Here is a 26,013-nt window from a genome sequence, read left to right on the forward strand (position 1 = left end):
CTGCAAATTATTAAAAAAAAATTAAAAATCAAATTATTTATATAAACATTTGATATACTGAAGGGTATACTGGCACACTAAAAAAATTTCTCTACTTTAACGGCCGTCACACAGAATACAACACTTGCTGAAGCGGTTCTGATTATCTGATTAATTTCTTTCATATATCACTCTCCTTTCCCAGTCTATATATATATATACACATCACACACACCTATATATATTCATCCTTTTCTCTTCCTTCTCTTCAAAGCAACGAAGCCAGTAAATCCTTTTCCCGCTTTTCTCAGCCCCCTAGAATCTTTCTTTTTCCTCAACTGGGTATTTTTTCTTGCTGTTCAACCCTTCATCTTTCAGTCTTCTTTCTGGTTAATTTCCAAAAATTTCAACTTTTTACGTTGTGGGTTGCTTTCAGATTGCTATAAAGCCCTCGCCTTTGAGTTTAATTTCGTTCAAATCCCAAAAATTCATCTGGGTTTTTCCCATTCTCTCTCTAGGATTATACCCAACGAACCAAATCAGATTTTCTCAGGGTTTTCCAAGATTCTCCGCGATTCCCAAAAAGTGGATTCTTTCCAAGATTCTTTAGTTTATGATATCTAGGAAAAAGAAGATTCTTGATTCCCAGTAAAAGATTCTGAATTGATTGCCTTCTTAAGCTTTACTTCAATAGCTTCCGACTAAATAAGTGAAGCAGTTGCTGCATATTTTTACGGCTTGTAAAAGCATGGAGACCTTGTATCCGGCTTCAAACATGGCGGATTATGATTGGTACTCAGAGTGGACTAAGGAGGAGAACAAGATGTTTGAGAGTGCCCTGGCGATGTTCGATGAGAAAACGCCGGACAGGTGGCGGAAGGTGGCGGAGATGATTCCGGGGAAGACGGAGATCGACGTGATCAAACAGTACCAGGACCTGGAGGAAGATGTTTGTGAAATAGAATCCGGGAGGTTTCCGATTCCTCCAGGGTACCCTCAGTCATACTTCACATTGGAGTTGGGGGATGATCGAGATTTCAATGCTAATCGAAAGAGGCCGGCAGCGGCGAGGGGTTCTGATCAGGAGAGGAAGAGGGGAATTCCATGGACACCCGAAGAGCACAGGTTTATCTCCATCCATCCATTTTTTGTAGAATTGTCCTCAACTATTGTGCTAGTTATACATTTCGTAGTTCTGAAATTTAATAGCTTATGAAAAATTAATATGAAAGCTCTAGTTCAATATTAGGAAATCATTATGTGGATGAAACTTTTGTTTTCTTTAATTTCCAATTAGTTTTTATGACAAGACGATATCCTAAGCTTACTCTAATCAACGGGAAGAGGATTCAAATTTGGGTGCTACGGAATGGTGGATATACTACCATAGCCAACTGACCTAACCCACACGTGTAATTTCCAACTATTTTTTATGAACCAAATGGAATTTTCCACCACTCTGGCTTCTGTTCTAGTTATAGTTCAAAAGCAGTCATCTATTCAAATCTTCATATCCAACTTAATTTTGATGTAGTGGAGTAATTTCCGCACTCCGAGTTTTACCTTCCACACTCGGGCCTTATTTATGTCTCTTGATTCTCCTTGGACTTGAAGTATGGCGGTGAATAAATTATGATAGAAGACAATTCCGCACTCACTACCATGTTAGTCAAATTGCACGTGGATAGGTTTGATTTCTCTGTGTGATCTTGCTATTTTTATTGACATGATTGCTGGTAATGAATTGTAGGCGGTTTCTGCTGGGACTTCTAAAGTACGGGAAAGGGGACTGGAGAAACATCTCTCGGAATTATGTGGTCACTAAAACTCCCACACAAGTAGCAAGCCATGCTCAGAAATACTTCATGAGGCAGGATTCAGGAGGGAAAGATAAAAGGCGGCCAAGCATCCATGACATAACCACTGTCAACCTCACAAGCAATACTCCACCAGAAACTAACAGGTCTCCTTCAGACCAGTCTCCACCGGAGCAGAAGTCCACTGAATCGCCAAACGTGTTACTTGACTGGAATGAGGCTGATGATGGAGGAGCCGCTATGGTTTTCGGCTCTACTCATGGCAATCTCTTAGATCCATCTCCATATGATGTACCAGCAGATGGGATTAAAATGCAGTTGCAGAAACTATACAGCCACGCTCATTATGCTGCTCATGCCACACCTCAAAATTCGCTATATCTAATGCAGTCCGCGAGACATCAGATTCATGGATAAGAACAGGCCTAGTAAACGATCTTCATCAGAATTTCGGTGTTGGTTTTATTTTTTACGTGTTTGTGTTGGATTGATTTAGCTTAATAAGGACTTGGTTTTTGTACATAGTTCTTGAACATTGCAGAATGGTGAAATTCCATTAGGCCTCAAAGTGTAATGTCTTGAATTATGAAATGGAAATTAATTGTAAATTGCTCTTTCCCTTCAGGCCCTGAGTGTGTCTGCATTTCCCAGGCCGGAGGTTTATTTGAGTGGTAAAATAAACATGTATATATCGCATCCCACGACCATCCTGCAAGATTTATGCCGCACTGGAGAAAACCCCGTAAATAATATATGCATACTGACGTGAATCTAGATAAGACTAAAACACGAAAAATTTCATGTTTTCGTGACAAATGTTTGAAATATGATATAGTCGGACAACCTTACCGAAGTTCCTCGTGAATTTGCACTTGGGATGGCTGAGGTTGATCAGATCACTCTATGGTTGCATCACACGGGAATGATCTTGCAACCACTAGGGAAAAGGAGCCATGTCATTGGCTGATGTGGCTGCTGACTCACTCTGCACCTCTTTTGAAAATTCCACAGTATCTAACATATTGCTTTACCTTTTTCTTCTCATTAAAAAGACCTTTCCGCCATTGTTTTGCTTCTTATACAAAATCCAATACTGGGCAAATTGACGGAGTGGCCCTCCACCACTAAGATGCTGAGTTTGCATTCCACTCGATAAGCATCCATCTACCTCATTCCATCGTAGGATGCAGGACCTTCCACGTAAGAAATGCCAATTTGCATTTTTGCCATTCGATGTTGGAGCCAATACCATTGTTGATGGTGGCAAGACTTTTTGCATCAGCATAGCGCCATTTGTTTAGGTCTACCCCAAGCGTCATGCTTTGCTCTTTACAGGATTTGTTCGATAACTATTTTGTTTTTGTTTTTTAGTTTTGTTTTTTCTTCAAGCTCCAATGTTTCTTTGCTAGTTTTTCATGTGGTCAGTGATTTGTACTTGTTTACCAGAGTGCGTTCACGGCTAAATCGATGCAATTCGAATCCAACGTAAGGTGAGAAAAGTAGCACGTGATCTAATATCTTAATGGATAAGGTGTAGAGTTTGATTTCAAAACATCTCAGTATTATTAATAGTGAACTCTGGTAACCAAACCTCTCGACGAAAGCTCTACTATGTTCCGACGTAGAGCATGCACCGGATGAATGGAGCAGTTGGTGTCCAGCCAAGGATCCAACAGTTAATAATCTAATGGCCAAAGTTGTCAATGAATAATATACACCCATGCATAATAGCCATTTTCGAATGTACAATTAAATTCTTCTCTAACTATTACTTATATTGAGCCACGCGATAAACAAGTCTCTAGACCCTCTAATAGTTTGACTACTTAAATGGGGCCTTATGAATATGGATTCAAGTCCACTACAAATACTCTTTCGGTGATCAAGTGATCACAAAAATTTATGTTCACTCGTTTTAAGATTTGATATCAGGAATGGAGAACAAATGAACTTATTTTTAGTGCTCACTCAACCATTAATACCAAATTCAAAAATAAGTTACCATACATCAGTAGTCACCATGTGACACAGAGAACGAGACATTTGATTCTGCAAATGACAAATTATGTTGTGTAATATTGTACGACTGTGTCTGTTTTATTTGAGTGGTTTTTTCTACCTACCAAAAATGTATCGATCGCGTAATATTGTGTGAAAACAACTTAGTGCACGTAATTGTCACCTTTGCATATATTAATTTTGTAAACCACACACACTCAGCATTAAAAAGTTACAAAGCAACATGAAAAATATGATTATCCTTTTTAATAGTAACCTTTTATCTGCTAAGATTAGTCATCTTTCTGCAACTTGCATGAGAAAGCATTCTGGCCCCTTTCTTCCAATTTTGATCAAATCTTTGTGAAAGTTTCACCGACCTCACATGGATATTAGGATAATCTTCGAGGAAAGATTGTTGATCGCACATATGACGTTGTGTTATTGGACAGAGAATAAATTGTGACAAGCAACCGATCATTCTAAATTGCTCTCCGAATTAGCAGATAAATTTGTGTAAGTTTCTACTAATTGTGTTATTTGTAGGACACGTCTTACAAAAGTATGTGTTGTGACTTTTTGTAATTTAGTCGTCCTGGACCCTACTCTGTCTTAATTTGGTGTGAGATCTGTCCTTGTTAGGCAGCACTGTCAAATATCTTTTCTTAAATTAAAGGATAAAATTAAGTGACCATGTTATACTTATATATATATATATATATATATAGAAAATATTTGCTGAATTCAATAACTAATGCCCAAAAGAATTTTAGGAAATTCAAGGGATGTATCCAAGTCACCCGAAACATAAATGTATAATACATTGACCAGAATTTTTTTTTGCAGTTTGCCTAATTTACCACCTAAGGTACACTATGGTACTCTACTGTATCAAAGTTCCAGATGAAGTCAAACAAGTCTATATTAGAACATTCCCATTTTAATGTTAAACTGATGCGTTCTTCTCCAGCGGCAATCGACGAAGCAGAACCCCAGAAAAAAGAAAGAAGAAGAAGAAAATGGAGTGGTTGAAGGTCGGGGAATCATGCTGACACTCCTGACCTCAATATCCTCCAAACACCCGGGTAGGCACATGTTGGCCGACACTTGAAGGTGACAAAGCCATACTAATATGCATGAGAACCAATGAATATAAATAAGACTTATAAATTTAAATATAATGAATATGCAAATAAGGAACATATTCAGAGTATACAACTAATCTAGAACACTAAAAAGACATAATATAAAATTGAATGAACAAAGGAATGAGTCCTACACCGAGAGAACTCAAAGATGCCGATATGAGAGTGCCTTGACACCATGATTGTACGTCTCGATTCTAAGTCCTGAGGGGGCGCAAAACAAACATGAGTGGACCAAATTGATATATAAGTAATACTAAAGCATAGTTATTCCACAACATACTAACCCCCAAAGTTTATGAAAACTTAACAGTATAATATGTAATAGGTTTTCCGAAAACCCTAGCATGCCATAAAACCTTTCATAAAACATATATCATATATAGTGTGCTAAATAGCGGTATCATACTCGCCCGAAGGCAAGACATACGCCCGTAGGCAGAACAATGACCACTAGATAAACACAAAAACATTGAATATAATCTTTTCAACATAAGTACATATATCTCAATGGAGCTTAGTAGCTCAAACATCATATCTCAAAACATCTTCATAGTATATAGTCATCCATCATATATACTATAAAGAACATGAAATCGATAAAGCATGGTATTCCAAAATATTCTCAGTAAAGCATGATATCTCATAAGAAGTAAAATATAATTTACTCATAAAACGTTTCATAAAACGTAACCATTAAATTATGCTTTTCATGTATGCATTTCTAATAGCAAAATTATGCATTTTGGAAGGGGTTCACTCACAGATACTTTCCAGTCGAAAAGCCATGCAAACTAGCGAAGACAGAAACGCCACGATAAGTGCACCTAAGTACATAAAGGGTCCAATTAATAAAACTATACCATAATGATTGAATTTCGGAAAACAGACATAATAAACGGATTCAGGACGTTGAAAAACATAAGGGGGGACCTCGAGTATCCCCACGCGTCGCCACGGGGTGGTTGCCCGGTGGCCATGCATCATTTTGGGCTCTAGAAAAAGTCGTCGTCGCCGCCATAGACAGCGGCAAAGCACAGACCTACGGTGGAGGCGCATGCGCTCCACATGCCAACCAAAGTAAACGCTCACGCAGGCCGACTGGGTTCTGGGTTGGTCCGGTTCTCTCTTGGGTTTGAGCTTGGGTTCATTTGGCAAAAGGACTGGGCTGCACGGCCCCAAAAGCCTGGGTTTGCACGGCCCAAAGGTCTGGGTGATTGGGTTTCAGGTTTAAGGGGTTAATGGGTTAATTGGTTTTAGGATTTGGGCCGAAGTTCATGGCCTAAAAACCTAGGCCGGTTTAGTTGGGTTTGGGTTTGACCTGTTTTCAAGTCAGGTTGGCCAAACTCAACGGAGAATGAAGCCGGAGCTTCCCCAGCTTCGTTCAACTTCGATTCTCCACCCTAGCATGCGGTCTACCCACCAAAATGAAGACCACCAAGAGTAGATTAAGATTTTACCATTTTCAGATCCAGCTGTGGTCGGGAAGTGGTCGCGAAATGGCTCGAAGCCGTTGGAATTCATGGGGTTTCTCCAAGCTTTTGCACCGGTTTCCATGGTGCTACACCTTTTGGTCTTGGGTTTGAGGGTTGGTGTCTTGGTCTTGGGTCGAAGGTTGGTGTGTATGGGTGTGTATGTGTGTGTGTCCTCGAGGAATGGAGGGTGCAGTGAGGGAAATGGATATAGTTAGAAAGAAAGAGTGAAAAGTGAGGGAGAGAATGAGAGTGAGCTGCCAGAGAAAGAGAGGTCTGAAAGTGAGAGAGAAATAGGAAGGCCATGTGCCAGGCCAGGGAGAACAGTGACTGGGGGACCAAAAGCAACATCCTAAAATATCTCTCAACCGTGAAATGTCTAAAATACCCTTGTTCTAAAAATCCATAAATAAAAATCGGGATAGGTTGTTACACATGTAGTGGGAGTTAAGGTGGGAGGGGAGGGGGGAGGTGAGTGATGGTAGGGAGGTCCGTAGGATTTAGAAAGGATCTATTCCCCCAATGCACCATCTTGCGTGCCAAGAAATTTAATTATTTATTTTTATTACAAACATATTGCCTTATTAATCTACGTTAAGAGAGAGGGAGACAAATTTGAACTCGAAACACAGTGCGTTAAACAAAAAGACTATCCACCAGAAATAATCCATCATTACGTGTGTCAAGAAAATTTTGAGAATTTCAAAATTATTTAGAAGTTGAGAATATCGAATATTATAAATGGAAAGCAGGAGAAGAGGATACTAAGGAAAATTCAATTGAAAATTTGAAGTTGTTCATCCATTATCAATTGGAAGTTGACTTGATCCCAATGGAAGGTCACCCACTAATTGCCACCTTTTAGATGGAGACTTGAAAAAGTCATATAATAATCGTGTTACTATTTATGCATTGATATTTTTTCTTTTGAAATTTAACGTCTGAATGTGTGTTGAAGAATTTCATGAAATTTAACGATGAGTCTGAGCCACATAAAAGGCAAATATGTACCACACGTTGAAATCCATAGTATAATACCTTGACAATAACTTGCACCTAAGGGGCCAAAACTTTGTTCCTTCACACCAAGAATTCATGGGCATCATCAGTTGTAGAGAATTATTTATCTATCTTTCTTGACATGAACAATCATGTGATAAAAACATGTTCGTCAACCAAGTTTGTTCAGCAATCGTAACAATATGCAGCTTCACATGGTATTAAAACTCCAGTTGGGAAACAAATTGACGAAGTCTGAGGCCATCGGGTTTGATACTCCGATCCAATTGAGTCGGTTATCACAAGATCATTCTTCAATTTTAAACTCGATACATCCCCACTCTGCTCCAGAAAGTACAATAGCTTCCCAGTAAGATTGACTCAGCATACAAATACCAGTTGCGCTACTCTTGAAATTGAAACAAATTTCCTGGGCAAGAGAAGCTGTTCGATAACTATTTACAGCATCTGTACTTGTTTATCAAATTGAAGCAATCTGCACCATCATGCTTTGCTCTTTACAGCATCTGTTCGATAACTATTTTGATTTTATTTTTTAGTTTTGTTTGGTCTTCAACTCTAATGTTTCTTTTCAAGTTTTTCATGTGGTTAGCGATTTTGTACTTGTTTATCAGAGTGCATTCACGGCTACATCCGATGCAATTCGAATCCAACATAAGGCGAAAGAAGCTGTACGAGGTATAATATCTTAATACATAAGGTGTAGAGGTTAATTTCAAAACATCTCGGTATTGTTAATAGCGAACCCTGGTAACCAAACCTCTTGACGAAAGCTCTACTATGTTCCGATGTAGAGCATGCACCTGATGAATGGAGCAGTTGGTGTCCAGCTAAGGATCCAATAGTTAATAATCCAATGGCCAAAGTTGTCTGTGTATAATATATACCCATGCATAATAGCTGTTTAGGTTAAAACTTGAACTTTGGCTCAAAAGGGAGTCAGCTCAACAAGAGGACTAGGAGGAAAGGGGCCCGAAGCCCAGCCAAAGCCCAGAAGGAAGAAAAAGGGCTTTTTTCTGACTAGGTGCAGATCATTTGCACCACTTGTTCACCTACCTAAAGACCAAGTGGTGTAGACCAGCCAGCTAATCAGCCCAAAAACACTTTACAGTGGCAATACAAGTAAAAAGCTGATGAGTCATTGCCCTTCAAGCCACATTCGGCCAAGGTTAAAGCTATAGAAGGCCAAGCCAAATTGTCTATAAAAGAAGAAAGAGAAATCAGAGATGAACACACTCAAACAAACAAACAAATACAAACACAAACTCTGCTCAAGCCAGATTTGCTTTCAACGAAGCTGTAGTCAGCCCAAGCCTTCATCTATTTCGGGATCAACCCTCACCCAAAGCCTTTGTAAAAGCTCTGCTACCTTGCATAAATCCTGTTGTAGTATCGATTTCCTTCTATAAACTCATCCCCCTATCCCTCTTTATAAAGCTCTCAAGCCCCTCTATAAATCACAAAGATAGGAAGTTGCAAGACGATCAGTCTTGCCCGACAAGGTGAAACCTTGCCTGACCCTCTTTGTTTTTTGTCTTTTCATTCATAAGTCTAGTAATATGTTGTATACTTCCATTTGTATCCAAGTTAGTTCTAGCAAGTTGATGATTAAAAGACTCATCAGTGCTTGAATCCGATTGGAATATGTAGTCACAACTTCAATCAGATCTAAGTTCTAAACCCTCGGGCATGTAAGATTGATCATTCAAAAGTCCTTGGTCTCAAGGCATAAAAAAGAACCTTATGTGGACTTAACCCATCCACGACAGTTTTTTATAACAAGAAGTCCGAAGTTACTTGGGGCGCAAGTAATCGACCTATTTCGTAGTTTTATTGCTGTTATATTATGATTATCGTAGAACGTTTGAGTATAGAAGTAATTCTGATAGGAAGCCTCAAGGCCTACACCTAAAGCCCTACAAAGGCACTTATTTGGATGCATTCTGCTCTTCGGGCTCGGGTAATTAGAAGTATAATAGCCATAACACTTCTGCAATCAATGAAACAAACATTATATGTGCGAGTATTGGGTTAGTTATTGATGGGAAGCCTCAATGCCTACACCTAAGGCCCCACAAAGGCACATTTCATAACTAAAACAGCCTCTTAGGTATATATACAATTAAAGCTCAACATCTGTTTTACATCTGTCATGCTAAAGATGGCAATGGCACGCCTGAACACCTTTCAAAATTAACTCTGTCCTTCTCTTTCAGCCTTGCCCGACAAGCCCGCCAGTGAGCAGAAGCCCGACAGAAACCATCAACCGGCGCCAACCTCTCGGGGAGCTGTGTGCTCGTCGGCTAGGAAACATCCCCGACGGAAATTCTAGCAACGAACAATAGCCATTTTCGAATGTACAATTAGATTCTTCTCGAACTATTACTTATATCGAGCCACATGATAAGCAAGTCTCTAGACTCTCTAATAGTTTGACTACTTATCCTTATGAATATGGATTCGAGTCCACTAGAAATATTATTTCGGTGACCAAGTGGCCACAAAATTTATGTTCACTTGTTCTTAGATTTGATATCAAGGGTGAAGAACAAATGAACATATTTTTAGTGTTCAGTCAATCGTTAATATCAAATTCAAATATAAGTTACCATATATTATTAGTCACTATGTGACATAAAGAATGAGACTTTTGATTCCGCAAATGACAAATTATGCTATGTAATATGGTGCGACTGTGTTTGTTTTATTTGAGTTGGTTTTTTTTTCTACCTACCAAAAATGTATAGTAATATTGTGAGAAAACAACTTAGTGCACCTAATTGTCATTTTTGCACGTAATAATTTTGTAAACCATACACACTCAGCATTAAAAAGTTACAAAGCAACATGAGCAATATGATTATCTTTTTTAGTAACCTTTTATTTTCTAAGATTAGTCATCTTTCTGCAACTTGCATGCGAAAAGCATTCTGGCCCCTTTATTCCAATTTTGATCTAATCTTTGTGAAAGTTTCACCGACCTCACATGGATTTTAGGATAATCTTCGAGGAAAATTCATTCCCTCACATATGATATTGTATTATTAGATAGAGAACAAATTATGGCAATGCAACCGGTCATTTTAAGTTGCTATCCGAATTAGCAGATAAATTTGTGTAAGTTTCTACTCGTTGTGCTATTTGTAGGACACATCTCACGAAAGTTTGTGATGTAATCTTTTGTAATTTAGTCGCCACTAACCCACTTTGCCTTAACTCAAATGTAAGACTTGTCATTTTCAAACAACGCTGCCAAATATCTTTTCTCAAATTAGAGGATAGAATTAAGTGATCATGTTATATTTACACATGTATAGCTATATTGCTGAATTTAATAACTACATGCCCGAAAGAATTTTAGGAAATTCAAGGGATGTATCCGAGTCACCCAAAACATAAATGTATAAATACATTGTTATTTTGCAATTTGCCTAATTTATAACCTAAAGTGACTATGGTACTGTACTGTTATCAAAGTTCCAAATGAAGTCAAACAAGTCTATATTAGAACATTCCCATTTTAATGTTAAATTGATGATCGCTAGTGCACGGGAACAGATCCTCTTTGGATCCAAACTGTCTGGATTCTGCAGACCAAATAATCTCAGCCGTTCACGTAAAATCATGCGGCTGGGATCACTCTTTGTCTCCAACTTTTTCATTCGTTCTCTTTGGGGTGAGAGGGTGAGGGGGAGAGGGAGGGTAGGTGAGTGATGGTAGGTAGGTTTGCAGAATCCGGATGGTTTGGATCCAGAGAGGATCTATTCCCCTAGCGCACCATCTTGTGTGCCAAGAAATTTAACTATTTATTTTTATTACAAACTTATTACCATATTAATTTACGTTTAGGGAGAGGGAGACGGACTTGAACTCGAAATGCAGTCTGTTAAGCAAAAAGACTATATATCAGGATAATCCACCACTTAAGTGTGTCAAGAAAATTTTGAGAGAATTTCACAATTATTTAAAAAATTAGGATATAGAATATTACAAATGGAAAGTAGGTGAAGAGGGTACTAAGGAAAATTCAACTGATAATGAGAAGTTGTTCATCCATTATCAATTGGAAATTGACTCGATCCCAATGGAAGTCACCCACTAATTGCCACTTTTAGATGGAGACTTGAAAAAGTCATATAATCGTGTTAGTATTCATGCGTTGAAATTTTTTCTTTCTGAATTTAACAGTCGAATGTGTGCTAAAGAATTTTAAAGAATTTTATAAAATTTAACGATGAGTCTGAGCCATTTAAAAGGCAAATATATACAGCACATCAAACTCCATAGTTTAAAACTTGACAATAACTTGTACCTATGGGGCCACAACTTTGTTCCTTCACACCTAACAACTCTTGGGCGTCATCCGTTGTAGAGTCATTTATCTATCTTTCTCGACATGAATGATCACGTGATGAAACAGATGGACACATATGACTTTATCAACTTGTGATAGGGAAATTTTCCCGGCTACAAGTGAAGTTGCAGATGATTGTTGCAGCATTGCAGTTTCTTCCTCACCTGGTTTTGCTCCAAGTCCAACACTCTGAAGAAAGATGAGAACTGGATCACAAATAGATGTGTTCTGAGCTTCATATGGGGTGGTTGCTTGTTCCCTGTTGGCTTTAACCTTTTGGTGTCAAATGGTCGACAAGCCAGCGCTACATTAGGATCACATAAACCAAGTTCGTCAACCAAATTTGTTCAGCAATCGTAACAATCAGCAGCTTCACAAGGTATTAACATTCGAGTTGGGAAACAAGTCGACGAAGTCTTAGGCCATCGGATTTGACACTCCGATCCAATTGAGTCAGTTATCCCAAGATCCCTCTCCTATTTTATTTGAAAACTCGATACATCCCCACACTCTGCTCCAGAAAGTACAAAAGTTTCCCAGTAAGATTCACTCAGCAAATAAATACCAGTCGCGCTACTGGCTTGAAATTGAAGCAAACTTCGCGGGAAAGACGACCAAAACAGTTCCGGATCAAAGAGTGCAAGTGCTTTCAGATTACACAGGGTAACTCAAACTTATTACAGAACTAAGGTCTAGAAATATAATTGAAACTTGAAATCGAAACCCTCTTAACCAAAAGTAAAAAAGTTACATGAATTTATAAACAAGGCGTGGTAAGAAAATGACTGCTTGTGGAAGAAAAAAAGAGGTTGTATGTACAGCTCTAGGAGATGAGTAAAGATGCCGGATCCACGGGAATAACAGTATCTGGACAATCTGTTCTCGGTCCAGCAAGTGAGTAGTATGCAAGTATATGGGCTGGATGCTCGACCGCTAATGCCTCCCCATGCTGATCAGGAACATCAACTCGTCTGGGAGGAATCAACTCAATATTCCAAAACGGGCGAGCCATTGCCAAAAGGTCGCGACCAGTAGCAGATCCTCTGTACCCCTGCACCCACAAGTACCTAAGGGAAGTCAGTTGCATTACTGCATGAGCGAGTGCACGCTCGCTGAAGCAGCAACCCCTCATTTCCAATTTTTGCAGGCTAGGGCAACCCTTTGAGAACTCCAAAAGCCCTGCATCAGATTCCCCAACATAACCCAGAAGCATCCATCTCACATTCGGACTGTACCGGCCAATGTAACTCAGTCCGAGGTCAGTCAACCCCCCAGGACGGAGATACAGAGCAAACCTTCGAAGCTTATGGCATCCCCTCAAAAGTGCTCGAACCCCATTGTCAAGTGGCAAATCTGTTATTGTCTCTTCCCGGTCAAGTAAGACAAGGCGAAAATCAGAGAGATTTTTGGAGTAAGTCCCAATGTATTCCAGAGATGCATTGGTGATGTCCGATACATAAACAGCCAGGTATTCGAGCTCTAGGCATCCCTGCGCCAGGGCCATCAGACCCCGTTGGGAAACAACACCTTCTTCGTCCTCCATGCCTTCATCTGCACCCCGCTCAATTCGGAGCCTCCTTAGTCTCTTGCAACTCCGAGCAAGAACATCTAGTCCTCTATCTCCAATAACATTCCTTGTCTGCGCATAATAGAAACAAATTAAAGTTCATATGTAAGTTTCAAATACGATTCCTACTTCAAAGCAAAAGCATTCAAGACACTCCTGATGTTGTATGGATGTGAAATAAATCTTCCAAAGAATGGAAAATTTACAAGCAAAGGCATAAATTCCGCACCGTTTCACACCTATACTAAAATTCACACAGAAAACGTATTGTACATAAGGCACACAAAATGGTTTTGTACTCGTACCTCCAGAACTTCCAGGTTGGGGCACCTCTGAATTAATGTGCAATGGTCCTCAGTGTCCAGCAATGCATAAAGGAGATCGAGCTTTTTGAGAAGGGTTGCAAATGGGAACACTATTTGCATTTCATTCTTTCCCATGTATGTTAGACCGAGACGGCAAAGTTTTTGGGGTAACGTTACAACAGAGTAACTCTCGGATTGATCGTTGAAGGAACCCCCACAAAATTCTTCCAAGACAGCTGCATGACGGAAGAAGCCAACCAGTTCCAAGATTTCGCAATCACTAATTTTCACAGAGGTTAAGGAGCGGCAGTTTTTGGCTATCAGTTCAAGGTCTTCGAATTTGACTTTGATAAGATCGGTCATATAAAAATTCAGAGTCTCCAGGACAGTATTGTTTACAGCAAGCGCGTGTAGCCAGTCGCCATCTTCCTCAACTATGGAGCTCTCTTCCAAAAACAAGGTCCTCAAATTCCTATGAAAGCATATAATGATAAAAACAACGTCAATAACGTCTCTCCAGATGACAGTTACAGAAAAAATAGTTAGTTGAGAATGACTGCAAAAAGCTGCATTAACATGTCTAAAAGAACAAGGATTCGCGGGGATATGCGCATGCGATGTTTACTACATGAATGCCCCCAAGAAAGTTCCAAAATGCAGCATGCAAATTTCTCTTCCTTGTCCATAACCATAATAAACTCCGTTGTGTAAGTTTATCTTACATTGCCGGTCCCAAGCCTAGATAAAGGAAGAGGGGGAGGGCGTCAAGTAGTCGTCAGCCGGCACTTCTACCTTACGTCGAATCCCTGGGATGCGATCATACCAACTCACAGCACCGGATCCCATCAGAACACCAAAGTTAAGCGAGTTTTGGGTGAGAGTAGTACTAGGATGGGTGACCTTCGGGGAAGTCCTCATGTTGCATCCCTGCAGCCGACCCTACCTAGTGGGAAAAGGCTTTGTTGTGTTGTTGTGTTGTTGTCCATAACCATGATAGTAATATTTTGGTACTACGGGTGGAATAAACAGGGGAGTCGAGGACCCCAAATGTGAAACCTCGAGAGCAAAAGACCATCACTCCCGAGGTTTTAGTTAAGTTGGGGTCAGTCTTCAATGAGAAGTGACATATTCGGGCACCTGCAGAGCCTTTCTTATGCAACTTCAAAATTTTGGGGATCCCAGAAGTGCTAAGAACCGTCCGAACCAAAGCTTTCGCCGAACAAATTACAAATGAAACAACATGCTGAATTGTTAGACATAATGAAAGAATGAATGACCCATAAGCAATCCCTGCAACTAAAATTTGTAATCAGCCATGGAATCCATACTGCAGCAGTCAGGCTACCTCGTCCAAACATAGCATCATTCCGATTAATTGATACTCGAAAAAACCCTTAAAAGAGTAATAAAACTATGCAGCATGGAAGAATATAACTTTGTCCCTCAATTTTTACCAAAACAATGAATTCATCCAACGTTTCTGATTGAACCCACAACAAAATTCACCGCAAGTAAAAAAATTTCAAATAAAGTTGTGAACTTTACTACCTGCAGGAGCGGCCGATGTGCAAAAGCCCACCGGTGGTAAACCCTGAGCACTTGTCGAGCTTAAGCACCTGAAGCACGCGCCCACGTGAGTCAGCCAGGAGCTCCAGGTCCGAATCACTAACAATCATCCGCCGAAAGTGCAGACACTTCAAGCGGTGGAACGAGTTGGCGATCTCCATCACCCACGGCGTTACAAACCCTCCCCAGTCCTCGGGAATCAGATTGAACATCGCCGCCCTCGGCTTCCCCTTCAGCTTCAGCGACTCCAGGTGCTGAAACCGCTGCCGCAGCCGATCCGGGGTCGTGGTGTAGCAGAGCGCGATGGTCACGTGCTTCCGCGTGAGCGCGTCGAGCTCGTACCACCGCTTGCACACCAACGACACGGCGTCACGGTCCTTGGGGTCGTGGAGATACGGCATCACGCAGTCCATTACGACGTCGGAAATCCTACACCGCACGCTTCGATCCTCCATCGCTAAAAAGAAACGTCGGCGATGAAAATACTCACTGAAAAAACTCTACTGCTATTTCTAACAAAAAAATTTCAGAGTCAAAAGTGGAAAAAGATTCGAATTCTCTCAAGATCGGGTTTTCGGAGCTCCGAATCCTCAACTCCAAATATTTCCAGAAATAGAAACTGGATTTCCAAAATCGGAACCCTAAGCTGTTATATTTCCAAATCCAATCAAAAAAAAGAACTAAAAGGACACCGTGGCACCGACGTTTACAGAATCAGAATCTCAGAGAAACGCCGCAACGTGTCAAGAAACGAGCAGGAACAAGAGGGAAGAGAGAGGAGCTAGAAAGCACGATCTACGAGAAGCTCGCGCAGAAAACAGACCAATCGGATCGAAGACGGCGGAGCAGGGCGACCAGTGGAGGAGCGCCGGAGCATGGAGTCGGCGTGGACTCGAAGCACATGGTCTGAGAAGACGGATCTGAAACGTACGGTGGGGATCGTCCGGGGAGGAATCCGGCGGCTATTGGATCGGACTTTCAGTTATTAGTGGTGTTCAAGAATAATTATGCGCCTCACAAACACATAAGGGAGGGGGGATTGAAAAGGGAAGCGGGCAGGGGGCGGAAAAAGATAACGGGAAGACGACAAAAACAAGGGTAGGAAACAGCAAAACGTCGTCCTTACGCAGTGAAAGTTGGAGTGGGATGAATGCGCAGTGAAAGCTGGAGTGGGATGAATGCGCAGTGAAAGCGTGGTCGTTTGGGATTGGTTGGTGCTGATGCAATTGCTCTGTCACTGCAGCAGATGCTGTATGGGAGTAGTTTAACTCGGATGTAAGTGGAAGGGCGGATTGGACAATGGATTGTGATATCCACACACTTCTTTTTACTTCTTACACATTTCTTGTTAATTTATGTATGTTGATCTTCTTCAATTCATCCGATCTGACGGCCGAAAACTAAAAATGTATAAGAGAAGTAAAAAAAGTATGTGGATATCACACTCCTTGGACAATTACCAAACTTAATAGATTTAACCGTGATGCAATTGCTCTGTCTTTCGTTTTTGACTTTCTATACATTTTTTTGAAGAATTTTAACGAAAAGTTAATGATACTATTCACTTTAACGAAAAATCACATTTTTACACTAAAAAAATCAATTATGGTACTATTTACTTTACCTTTTATTTTGTCTTCATTTTATTCCAATGTCATCTGAATCTCTTTAATTCGACTCATGATTAAAACTTGAAACTTGATCTCGTGATTATGATCATGGGACTCTGTCGAATCCATGAATGCATATTTGAATTAAGAAAACAATTATGCTACTCTTATCACATATTTGTATCATCTCTCTAATAGAGATGAGACCCACATATATTGATGGGTGCTACCTCTATTAGAGAGATGATACAAATATGTAGTAAGTATAGCTAATACTTGAGTACTCAAATGATTAGTAGGATCTCCTATTCACAATTCTTCGTTTCTGATTAATAGAACTTCGTGTTTATGATCACAATTGTTCACATTATAAATGACTTTATAAATACTATATCTGCAAAAAATCAATTAAAACTAAGGTCGTTTAGACATTGAATTGTAAAAAGACAGATGGACAGAAATGGTAAAAGCATTGCAAAAACGTTTATCTATTTCCTACAGTTGATCAACTTAATGACCTTAGTTTCAATTCATTTTTTACAGAGATGATCTTTACATAGTGATTTCATAATATGAACGATTCTGATTATAAGCACAAAGTTATGTGAATCAGACATGAAGAATTTTGAGTACGAGCTCTACTCAACTTTGACTAGCTATGCATTGCTCTTGAATTACTTGATCCCCTAAGTCAAGAATTTTGACAATTTTAAAAATGTAGATACTAGTTTTGCCTTTTGAAATCTGCATTAGGTTTAAGCAAGGTTTTTATTTTATTTGTTTTTCATTTCTTAATGTTTGTTGTTGCTTTCAATATTTTCTCAATTCATAGGTGATAAGGACGTTCATACCTTACCCACTTAAAAGATCAAATGAACCCATGAAAAGAAAAGAAAGAAGGTCCAATAATTCACAAAGGAAAGTGGGCAATCTTTAAAAGATAGAACATGGCCTCAAAAACACCTTTCTTTGTCTTTGCCGTAAATTTGATTAGGGTAGACAAGGGTAATAGTGGATAGACTTCGGTATAGTTATTTGTTTAGAGCAGGTCTCACTATGGTTAAATAATAGTTGGGTCGATGAGATGAAATTACAAGAATCTCATGTTTTTATGATGATTGTTTTACGAGTAACATGATTCAATATCTCGACATAGACTTTTATAATCACGAATGAAATTAAAAACGGTATGATCTAAACATAGATGGGTTCACAATGAACTTAAAAGTCTGAAAAGTGCAACTTAAGCAGTGTTTAAGGTCGTGTTTAGTTGCTAAACAAAAGCATCAACGCACATGTAATGGGGGAGCGCGGATTAGATTTTTGTGCCTGCGAAGCTTTACTCTAATACATGTGGAACCTCGAGGGAGGAGTTGACGCGTGGCACGATGTTGTGCCGCAGTAACCTGATCTCGTGCCGGAAAGGGTGATATTATGTTTGCAAGACGAGCCGTAAACGGGGACATAAAATATGTTGTATGACGTGGCAAATAGATTCGATTTTGATTTCCGCGCCAGTGACGCATGATGGTGTTAGTTGTTGAATCCTTATGTATGATTAGCATCTTTTTGAACTGTAGATTTTACTAGAAACATTTAGTTAAATCTTTGTATGGTTTATTTGGAAATGGATCATCTCCGAATTCCTTCTTCTTAATTCATTAAATCAGGAGAATCTATGTTATTGAAAGATTCAATAGCTACAAACAGGAGTCCATTTTAAAAAATTATAATAACTTCAACCGTTAGATCAAATTTCAATGGCACAGATTTTCTAATTTGATAGATTATGAGGAAGGATTCGGAGATGATCCCTTTCCGGTTTGTTCATGCTTGACCAGGACCTTGTGACTAGTCAAGTTCATGTATATTATATTATTGCAAACGATTTCGCCTGGTAATAATTTCTAAATTAATTTGAAGCTATTTTAAAAGTTTGACAACCGTCAGTAATGGTGGATGATATGTGATTATTCATCTTCATTCCATATATATAAACAAAATTATTTGGTTTTTTACATGCAAATATAATTTGACACATATATAAAAAAAAATCATTTTGATCACAAATTTGATATTTTATGCAAAAATGAATAACTTGTTATACGTAAAGAACCAAACTTTTTGTTGTGCAACAAGAAATTAATGAATATTATTTCAAGTGAAGAATATATTTCTCATCATCTGCATAGCACATAGTATTAATTAGTATGTTAGATATATTTTCTTCTATTTTCAAATGAGGCATATTAGTCAAAATATGCCCGTGTTATCAAGCAAATAAACCTCTTTTTGATATAATTAATTAGGACAGTGACTTCCACGTTATGACTAATAATGCAAATAGTTTAATATAAATAAAGCCAATATCCACTTAATTAACCTAGTTCGTTGTCGTGGTCCACCAAATGAAAGAACCTTTCTAACGGTTTTCGCATCTAATTAACCAAAAGGGGAACAAATTAATGGCTGAAATTGGTCTACCTAGTAGTATACGATCTAGAGGTAGTTGTCTTCGTTCGGTTCGAAAGGTTCAAATCCAACTTATAGAGATGATAAGGACAATATATATTTATAACGAGTTCGAAACATAATTTTGAATAATCCAAAATATATATTTATAACGAGTTCGAAACATAATTTTGAATAACCCAATTATAACGTTGTAATTTTGTTATGATGACGTAACTTTGTTACGATGAGTTGATCCGTTGCAATTATTGTATTGCTTGTTATAAGTAACTTAATTCATACATCAATACTGGAAGTTAAAGTCGCACATGAAATCTGGTTCGATATATGTACGTAATAATGCATACATGAAGAGAAATATGGTTGGGCTTTCTTGCAACCCACTGAACCCAGAGAGACAAAACTAGGAGCTCACACTTAGTACGTGGTCGTTCACTTACTACCATGGTATAAAAAATCGATAATATCGGCGATATTTCGCCGATATTATCGTTTTTTTGGGAGTCCGATATTTCTACACATATCCGATTGGTTTTCGTCAAAATATCGCGATATTATCGATAATATCGCGATATTTTGGATAATATCGCGATATCGACGGATGGAGCTGATACGTTTTGGTCAAAAACAGCGTCGGAAGCGATCTTTGCGAATCTCCTCCGCCTCCACTGCTTCCAGTAGGCGCCGAGTCGCCGTTCTGCTCGGCCGGCAATGAGGACATGGTTTTTTGGCCTTTGGCTTCTCGGATCCGAGCTCTAATAGCAACTGATATACCAAAAATCCGTTCAACAAACAAATAAATAAAAAACGTTATTTTATTTAATTAAAATGATTTAACGCTCCGTTTGGTTGCCGAGAAACCGCGGAGGATTAGAAAACAAAAATTTCTAGAGATATGAAATTTTACTTCCTATTATTTTTTGTGTAATTAGATTTCTAGGTATTGGAAATGGAAAATTCAATAAAAAAATGGAATTAAATCAAGGAGCCGGCGTGTATTACCTTGAAAGCGTGGATTTAAAGGTTTGGGGATGAACAGAGAGTAGGGATTTTCCCACCAACCAAACAGAAAAGTTGGATTGGACATGAAAGCAGACGAGATCTCCCACCAACCAAACAGAAAAGTTGGATTGGAGACGAAAGCCAACTCGATCGATCTCGTCTGCTGCTGGTCTTGCTGCAGCAGGCAGTACCGGAAGCAGCAGCTCAGAGAGAGGGAGAGACGAGAGAGGAGAGGGTGAGGATTTCGATTTTGTTGTTTCTAAAAGGTTCTAGAGGAGGAGTTAATGGTAGGACTGTAGGAGGGAGATGGAAAAAGGGTGTATTTGTGGGTTCGAGAAGGTAAGGGACAGAAAATAATAAAAAATAGATTTTTTTAAATTTTAGGATAAATTTCTATATTTAAAAAGGGATTCAAACCCCTCCCATTTTACTCCTTCAACACATTGACCACCATATCACTTATGTTTTTGTGAAAATATGCTAAAATACACTTACTCTACACATAGAGATGATAAAGATAGTTAAAATTTTGAACCTCATAAGAACTCTATGTGGTACTAAGTCACTTATGTATTTTACCATGCAATGTATAAAGTGTAAAATATTGTACTAATTCATTATATATAAATGATTATGGTGTGTTTAAACTTCTTTCATTAATTACTACATATTTTCTACACTCACAATGTTTGCCAGCTCGCTATATAATCAACTTGATAATGTTAAATCCATCATGCAATGCATTTCCTTCCAATTTTTGTGATAAACTAATAGATAATTGACTAAATAAACATCCTGCAAAGTTTCAATAAAAATTTCCAAGTTTTTCTTACAATTTCCGTGGTTTCCATGTAATTTTTATCGATATCGATATTTTACCGATATTTCCGTCGATATTTCCGTGTTTTCGGACTATCGATATTTCCGATATTACCGATATTTAATACATTGCTTACTACACACTGTGGTCTCTCGTGCACCCTAGGAATTAAGCAAAGCAGATTAATGAAGACATTTACACTTAACTACGTATAGTGTAGATAATATCGTTTTTTTCCAAAAAAAAAAAACTATGTATATATCAACCGTATATACTTGCATAGGTTAGTGTAAATTGTAAAATCGTATTGACTGCAAATACAAATTACAATCCAACAGCTATAACATACCGTGTTTCAAAGAGAGAATGACGAATTCATCAATCTAGCTATAGAGTGTTCACATTCAGTCTGATTTCACATCATAAAAGAATTCACACATATTTATTTTTCTCGACTCTTTTTTAGTACGTTAAAAGAACAGAATTTTAACGAAAAACTCTTGATACTGTTCATTTTAACGAAAAACCACATTTTTACACTAAAAGGTCAATCCTATTACTATTCACTTTACTCTCTATTTTGTCCTTATCATTAAAACTCAAAGTTTTCAAACATTTTTCATTAGTTTTTCTTAAAAATAATACGTCCAACATTTGAGTCCTCTCTTACGATGGAAAATTGTATACAATATTTCTTCTTTTTCGGCTACAAATTGACATACGATATGATGTTGAAAAAATGACATGCATTATTAAAATCGAAAGTTGCCCAAGCTGACTCCCACAAAGGACAAGGATTGTCTGCCCTCCCACTTTCGATGCCCTCCCGTGCCCTTCTGTTTATGTGGTCACGATTAAGTCACGTCAACATTTTATATTACTATTCATTTTTGTCTTATTATCTCTAAAAAAACAATATAAAATGTTGACGTGGTTTAACCGTGACTACACAAAACAAAAAGACACGGGAGAGCACCGGAAGTGGGAGGGCAGACAATCCTTATCCTCCCACAAATGGCTAATTTATTTGGTGGAAATATAATATTGTCGACGAGAGGAACGAGTGAGTCGTTGTCGTCCTCATCAAGTTGGGGATTTAGAAATCGACAAGACAATGGAAAGTCGTCGTCCTCGTAATCATCATTGCCATAGAAAATTCCAGATAATGAACACCAAAATTTAGTTCTTAAAAAAACTAGTGGTTGCAGCTTCAGAAAATGAGGTTATTGCAGCAGATGGAGTCCTTAGAAACGATAGGGAGATTGGATCACCGGTTTTGCTATTAATCTGGGTGTTGGACAAGTGCTTGAAGCGGAGCTACGGGAGATATATTATGGCTTAAGATGGCATGGGAAATAGGTATCAAGACAATTATTTTTTAATCTGACTCTCATGTAGTTGTGTTGTTGAGAATGAATTTTACATTGATGAGGGAATGAACCTTACATATGCTTATAAGAGGTTAGGCTACTCTCCATATTGCAATTAGTTTTATGGTGGAACCTCAATTTTCTTCATAGTATCAAAGCAGGTTGTCCCAAGTATGAAGTCCAATAACCACACATGCTTCACGTTACCCCATTTGTGATGTCCACGTGTTAGGATTGAAAATTCGCCGCATGTGAGGGGGCGTGTTGAGAATGAATCCCACATTGATGAGAGAAGTACCTTGCATGTGCTTATAAGAGGTTGAGTTACTCTCCAAATTACCAATTGGTTTTATAGTTTTTTACCGTAAAAACTACCAAGCATACGTGGCGCCTAAGCCGAGTAACTAATAAGCTAACTACGTCATTCGATTGTGTGCGGGGCGTGCCAACTCGTCAGCCAAGCTCAGCTAGGGAGTAAAATGTGTTGATGTGGCGTTGAGCACGCTGCTGACTTCTCAATCTTACGACTGCGGCCGAGGAAGGAACGCGTATCGGCCTTTGGTTTCTAGAGCCTGAAGACAAGGCTGCTAATTCTGCGAAATTCACAAATCGTCGGCATCGGGCTCAGCTTGGTAATTATATTTGTGAGAGTATAAGTACACCGAACCGGTATCAGACTGTACGGACACAAATACTCGAAAGAGATAAATGTCTTGATGGTAAAAGTGGTTCGGCTGTCAAAGTGCCGAACTCTAAAATGTACCTGTGAATATCCAATCATAAAGCAAAACTCGACGTTCAATATGCCGAGTCTAGTAACCTGTAACACCTCACTTTGCCGAGAAGACTGATGAGATAACCTCTACCAACAAGGACTCAAAAATCCTTATCGACTGAAACTTGGATAAATAACCATGCGGCCTTGAAGCAATGCTGAGTGTTGTCTATCCAAACTGAAGGTGCTCATCGGTTAGCTAATTCTACGACTCCAGTGTTGTCTATCCAAACTGAAGATGTTGTCGGTTGCCTTCACAGTGCTATTTATCCAAACTGAAGATGTGTTAACTGAAAATGTGTTTGCAGGAAGAAAGGGGAAGAGGAAAAAAATCTCAAGGTTGTTGAGAAGTTTTGCAAAGGACAATTTGTGTGTTGATTTTTGGAAGGGCTTTCTCTGTCGCAAAGTATTTTGTATTTAAAACATTCATATTTTTTGCTTGGCAATGCTTGATAATTTCGTAGAGACCAACTAAAACTCAAACTCGGGGAATGAAAGAATGATCCGTGGCATAGGCTAAAGCCTATCTTCTAGATGGCTATTCGTGACTTTTCAAACAAAATAAAAGCCTATCTAGGATTATCAGATCATGACCAAAGGCCTAGCCTACCTAGGCTTCTTATCTCATCATCATAATTCCATCACCTTTAAACCCATCCATGCATGCATCTTGATCCCCGTCTAAATGAATTTCAAATTCATTTTTTTTACTAATTATCACCATATTTTAAATGGATAATAATCAATTCAAAATTCAACCCCATTAGCAGCTTCCAAGTGACGTCTGCAAATAAATAACATTCCAATATCAACTTAATATCATTTTGCAGCATACCACTTGAATCCGTCAACCAGACCAAACTGATCCAATCCACACATCCACACACTAGACATCCCAAATCAATTTGAATTGTACTGCTTGCTTGGGGATATAATTCGCATCCTATTTATCCTGTTTAAGAAAATGGTAAGATAATTCATATTAAAAGATAATTATTATGATAATAAAAAAAATCATAATATCTTCATGTCTTGCATGCTTCATTATCTGATGATGTGCATATCCCCATATTCCAGCATCATTCAAATCAATTTGGATTTAGACAAATATTAGGTTCAAACAATTTAACATATTACCAAGAGATAATATCATGATTAAAATCACAATATTATTTCTTAATAATAACTAAAAATCATTTCAACCACTTTGTCATTCAACGGTCTAAAATTCTGCTCATTCAACGGCATCGAATCCTCAAACTGATAGTGTAAAATTGAGTCCAAACAATAATGGAACCTCAACTTTCTTCATGTGCATCTTATCAACGAAAAGTATTGGTTTGTAAATCATAAGGTTTATGAGATATCAGAATCAGTACGAGATTAGAGACGTCGGGAGGAGATGTTTATGTAGATTCATCCTACTTTTTAAATCAAGGACGGAACTTTTTTTTTACGCTTTTTTGGTACATAGACGGTGAATTTAAGAAGTGAAGCAAGAGTGGGTACAAAGAGAAAAATAATACACAAAAATCATTTCTCCTTTATTTTTCTACGGAAACCGTGTTAACGGATACAACTGCTTAAGTTATTGTATCTAACTTAACTACTTAATTAGATCCATATAATGATAAGCCATGAACCTATCTAGGTATGATGTTTTATCACGAAATAGTCCGTGTAATTTGGAGAGAGCTACCACGTCTTATATATTCCTTTTATGAGCAATTAATTCCTAACAATTTCTTTTCGAGCTAATTAAGTTAAGTGGTGACTCGTAAAGAGTGAAAAAAATGAATTAAGATTAAAATACGTTCACGTTCGTCGGATTAGACTGGTCACTGACTGCGGGGGGATGTTTTGTTGGGATTTGGATCCTCTCCTGAGCTAACTGAGAGGATCCTCCTGATCAAGTGTTATGGACCGTTGGATTTTAATCCAACGGCTACAAATAGGTGGGTCCTTTTAAAGTTATAATAATTATAACGATTGGATGAAAATCCAACGGCCCATAACACTTGGTCAGGAGGATCCTCTCCATTAGCTCAGGAGAGGATCCAAATCCGTTTTGTTGTAGTCAGACACAAGACAAGACTATGCAGTACACAGATCCTCCCGCGTATTATGCTTTATTCCAGACCAATTTTTGTCATAAGTTCTTGTATATGTGGGCATATGACATAAAGATGATGGAATTCCATATAACTGCCAAGTCAAAGTTTAAATAATAAAAATGCTAGCACTGCAAAATTTTCCTTCTGAAAGAGGACATTTCGGACAATTATCATCGTGTGTTAATAATAATTTCGTGAAATGAAAAAAAATTAGAGGTCAAGTTTTTGTACTCATTTTGTATGTGATATTTTCGTCACTTTTATAATTGATTGACGCATGTTAATTAGTTTATGACAACAAAATTAAGGATAATTAATTTTATTATCGCGTGTCAATCAATAATAATGACCATAAAAAGAGACCACACACAAATTAAACCTAGCAGATTTCAAGCCCTAACCTCCTATGCCTAGCTAGCACTTGTGTGTTAGGGAAATGAAAAACACATGAAAGGTTTAGGATGACATCTTTTTTTAGGTTTCCCAAGGTATCCCCAGGCAAAGCCCAGGACTAATCCTTCGAGGTACTGTCGGGTGCATATGCGGGGACCTCTCCCAAGAAAGTTTGCTGCATCCACAAGGGCTCGAAACTGAGACCACTTGCTTAAGCGACCAGAGCCCCTTCCA

General features: G+C 38.5%; 2 protein-coding genes and 1 non-coding gene across 3 annotated transcripts; 2 read left to right on the top strand and 1 right to left on the bottom strand.

The window, feature by feature from the left end:
• The first annotated feature begins 93 nt into the window (after positions 1 to 93).
• LOC103455095 (transcription factor DIVARICATA-like) lies at positions 94 to 2,404 on the top strand. Its single transcript, XM_008394692.4, has 2 exons — positions 94 to 1,104; positions 1,730 to 2,404. Exons 1-2 carry the CDS (start codon positions 728 to 730, stop codon positions 2,211 to 2,213), a joined length of 861 nt encoding a protein of 286 aa, XP_008392914.1. The 5' UTR covers positions 94 to 727; the 3' UTR covers positions 2,214 to 2,404.
• Positions 2,405 to 12,408: 10,004 nt separating this feature from the next.
• Positions 12,409 to 16,469, bottom strand: LOC103455096 (coronatine-insensitive protein 1). The gene is made up of 3 exons (XM_008394693.4): positions 15,206 to 16,469; positions 13,658 to 14,129; positions 12,409 to 13,424 (listed from the first exon to the last, which is right to left on the bottom strand). Exons 1-3 carry the CDS (start codon positions 15,676 to 15,678, stop codon positions 12,609 to 12,611), a joined length of 1,761 nt encoding a protein of 586 aa, XP_008392915.3. The 5' UTR covers positions 15,679 to 16,469; the 3' UTR covers positions 12,409 to 12,608.
• On the top strand, positions 14,467 to 14,585 carry LOC114826228 (5S ribosomal RNA). Its single transcript, XR_003775148.1, has one exon. It is a non-coding gene; the product is annotated as a 5S ribosomal RNA (ribosomal RNA).
• Positions 16,470 to 26,013: the final 9,544 nt, after the last annotated feature.

Source organism: Malus domestica, chromosome 07 (assembly GCF_042453785.1).
Source record: "Malus domestica chromosome 07, GDT2T_hap1".
Classification (NCBI taxonomy): Eukaryota; Viridiplantae; Streptophyta; class Magnoliopsida; order Rosales; family Rosaceae; genus Malus; species Malus domestica.